Here is a 3,896-nt window from a genome sequence, read left to right as displayed (position 1 = left end):
CTCCTGATTCCAACTAAGAAGGACCTTATTACCCTTTTGACTTACATTTACACGCAATGCCCGGCTTATCCGGATAAAGGGTCCTTGAAAGTTTCCACATGGCAACGTTTGGGTGACTATTTTCATAGCAATCCCAGGGCTCCACCAAAAATTCTGACCACGTGGAGGACAGTCATGGAATGCTTAACAATCCATGGCTCAGCGCTGACCAAGGCCCCCCTCCCCTGAGGGGGATCCTCCTCCTCCCTATACAGCTGAAACCAAAACAAAGGACGCTTTCCCATTAGAAGCTCCCCCCCCACTGCTCCTGAACCCATGAGTTCTCCTAACTCAAATCCCGTGAGGGATCAGACACCCATGGGAGCATTCGCACAAGCCATGGTGCAGGGACGCAGAGAAGGCTCTCTTACTCTAGAGGAGCTCTCTCTCTGTCCCGTTGAATATGAAGGGGATGAAGCCGGAAATATGGTGCCTAGACTTGAACCTTTATCTATGAAATTAATTAGAGATTTAAAACAAGCCGTGGCCATGTACGGCATCCAGGCACCATATGTCAGAGGCTTCATTAACACCATCAGCACCTCCTTTTTCAGGTTACCCCAAGATTGGAAGGATCTTTTTCGCATGATACTGACAGGACCACAGTACGTTGTTTGGGAGTCAGACTTTCACGCCGAAGCTGAAAAATTTGCCCGCGATCATGGTGTGGTCGCGAGAGCGGATCAAATTTGTGGTATGGGTCAATTTATGGACTTAGCAGCTCAGGCGACACTCCCACAACGTACCCTTACCTTTGTTAGTATCATAGCAATCAAAGCCCTTGACAAAGTTGATGATCCTACCTCTGGCATCGTAGGATCTTTTTCAAAAATTATTCAAGGCTCAAATCAGCCTTATGCCGAGTTCATAGAGGAGCTTCAGAAAGCCATTCATAGGCAAATCTCTAATGAAGAAGCCCGTAGAGAGCTTCTGTTAAAACTGGCTGTTGAAAATGCTAATGAGGATTGCAAAAGGATTCTGCAGCCTCTATCTGCCCGAGGGGGGGTTTCCCTCTCGGACTATCTAAAGGCTTGCAGAATCGTGGGGACTGTCTCCTACAATATGGAGCATCTGGCTATGGCTTTGCAGCAAGCAAATTCTCAGAACAGGCCGGCCGGAAACTGCTTCCATTGTGGGAAACCTGGCCATTTTAAGGCACAATGCAGAACCAGAGACAATACACAAAACAACACCAAGCCTAAGACGATATGCCCCAGGTGCAAGAAAGGGTACCACTGGGCAAATCAGTGTCGCAGCAACAATTCTTAGCCACAGGGAAACTAGAGGAGGGGCGATCAGCCAGCCCCACTCCAAAGGCTGACTCCATATCTTTCCACCTAATTGCCTCCGAAGATATGGAAATTGACATCCCAGGCACTGTTTACTTTCTCCCCACATGCCTGAAAACGATCCCCCCTGCCATGACACCCCTCATAATCTATCCCATCCGAGACCTCATGGCAAGGGGAATCATTGCTTCTCCGTTTTTGAGAGACTCCAACGACTTTTCCTCAGTAGCCATGGCAGTAATTGGAAATACTCCCACAAAATTTAGCAAGGGAGAATTAGTAGCAACTGCTATTCCAGTACCTGTTAAAACAGCTGATGCATGGGCATTTACTGTCCATCAGACAGTAGAACAAGCCAGGCCTGTGTTACAATTTACAATCCATGACAAAGTCTTCTCGGGTCTCTTAGATACTGGAGCTGATGTAAGTGTCATCCGAACGGCTGAGTGGCCGGACGATTGGCCTTTGGAAACTGCCCCAGCCGTTCGGGGAGTGGGAGGAGTTCAGCACGCCCACCGTAGCAAACACTGGCTACCGGTGAGTTCTTCTGATATTTCTCGCACTGCCTACCTCCAACCTTTGGTCCTTCCACTGCATACTAACCTGTGGGGCCGTGATCTTATGTCTCAACTTAATGCAAGACTCATTATTGATTAATGGAATCTTTTGCTAGAAATCCACTACGGCTGCAATTAAAAACCACAGAACCTGTGTGGGTAGATCAATGGTCCCTCACTATAGACAAACTAGAGGCCCTGCACTCACTTGTTCAGGACCAAATTGTCAAAGGGCACGTTGAACCATCTGTCAGTCCATATAACACCCCCATATTTGTTATAAAGAAAAAGTCAGGAAAATTCAGGCTATTATGTGATTTGAGAGCCGTGAATGCGATTATAAAACCAATGGGGGCATTACAATGTGGTCTGCCAAATCCCAACATCATCCCTGAGAAATTTGATTTAATGGTCATTGATTTAAAAGACTGTTGTTTTTTCTATCCCTCTGCATGAACAAGATCGTGCCTTATTCGCTTTTACACTACCTCGCTTAAACAACTCCTCTCCCTCCTCCCGCTTTCAGTGGAAAGTCCTACCTCAAGGCATGCTTAATAGTCCCACCATGTGTCAACACTATGTCAATAATGTCTTGCTACCCTATCGTTCAGCTTTTCCACAATTTCTGGTGTATCACTACATGGATGATATCCTTGTTGCAGCTCCTGGGCCACCGGGTACGGTGTTCACTTCATTCTCCTTCCTGAAAGCCGTTCTTGCAGAAGGAGGTTTGTACATAGCACCTGAAAAGGTGCAAGTACTAACTCCATACGCATATCTGGGCTATAGAATGCTTTCTGCTACTGCCTATCCTTCACTTCCCTCTCTGTCTCTGTCTTCTCAACCCACCTTGGTTCAACTTCAGCAATATCTGGGTACCATTAACTGGGCCCGACCTTTCCTGTCTTTAACCACTGATATTCTTTCTCCACTGTTTGAGGCCCTTACCTGGGGGAAAAAGCCTGCTGACATAATATCCTTGCAGCAACCTCAGCTTCAAGCAATAACTCTCATAGAAGAGAATATCTGAAAAATATGGGTAGACAGAGCTACTGCCAATACTCCTTTAGATATGGTCATTTTGGCCACCCCGAGGCTTATGACCGCGGCAGTAACTCAAAAGGACCAAAAACTCCACATCATAGAGTGGATCCATCTTTCCCATACGCCACGATGCTCCATCACTTCCAAATCAGCTCAATTGGCTCAATTGATCATAAAAGGTAGGAGTCGTGCAAAATTACTTATGGGAATAGATGTCTCCACACTTTTCATCCCTTTTTCACTGCAAATATGGGAACCTCTATTCCAGAACTCCCAAGAAATCCAGTTTGCCTTAGCCGACTGGCCTGGACTAGTTTCCTGCCACCCGCCCGCTGATCCACGTTTTCAAATCATTCGGACAATACCCATTTCTTTCTCCTCTCCCATCAGCAAAAGGCCTCTGGTCAACGCCTTGACTATTTTTGCTGATGGCAGTAGGGAACGAGGGCATGCGCTTGGCAAAGGAATGGGGTGTGGCACACTAAAACCACCCTGTGCAAACATCACCACAAAGGGCTGAGCTTGCTGCAACCATATTAGTCTTCCAGAATTTTAACTAACCCATCAACTTGATTTTAGACAGCCTATATGTTACCCAAATAGTCTCTACTATCCATGATTCTTACCTCTCTCCTGCTATTGATAAAAACTTCCTCTCTCTTTTTGTTACATTACAACACCTTGTTGCACAGCGTCAACACCCTTTCTTTGTAGCACACATCCGCAGCCACCAACCTTTCCCAGGAATCTTCCAGGAAGGCAATAATATGGCTGATCAAGCGGCTGCAGGCATCATGACATCACACACATTGACTCCTTGGGAGAGCCATTCTTATTTCCATCAAAACACCAAAGCTCTCATGAAACATTTCAACCTCACTATGCCCGAAGCCTCAGCCATTAGACAGCAGTGCCCCACCTGTAGTCAACAAGCCCATTCCATTCCCTTAGGGGTAAATCCCCGCGG

The 3,896-nt window shown here is 46.6% G+C and overlaps 1 protein-coding gene across 1 annotated transcript; it reads left to right on the top strand.

Moving 5' to 3' along the window:
• Window positions 1-315: 315 nt before the first annotated feature.
• On the top strand, window positions 316-1,308 carry LOC148132797 (endogenous retrovirus group K member 24 Gag polyprotein-like). The gene has a single exon (XM_087954803.1). It carries the CDS (start codon window positions 316-318, stop codon window positions 1,306-1,308), a length of 993 nt encoding a protein of 330 aa, XP_087810929.1.
• Window positions 1,309-3,896: the final 2,588 nt, after the last annotated feature.

The sequence above is a fragment of the Notechis scutatus genome, chromosome 1, assembly GCF_049901735.1.
Source record: "Notechis scutatus isolate UNSWTSFEM ecotype Mainland chromosome 1, rNotScu1.2, whole genome shotgun sequence".
Classification (NCBI taxonomy): domain Eukaryota; kingdom Metazoa; phylum Chordata; class Lepidosauria; order Squamata; family Elapidae; genus Notechis; species Notechis scutatus.
The sequence above is the reverse complement of the archived record's forward strand: the minus strand, read 5'-3'. Positions and strand labels throughout refer to the sequence as shown.

What these genes read in the sequence shown, in the direction of transcription:
- LOC148132797 (XM_087954803.1), top strand. Translation starts at nt 316, where the DNA reads ATGAGTTCTCCTAACTCAAATCCCGTGAGGGATCAGACACCCATGGGA.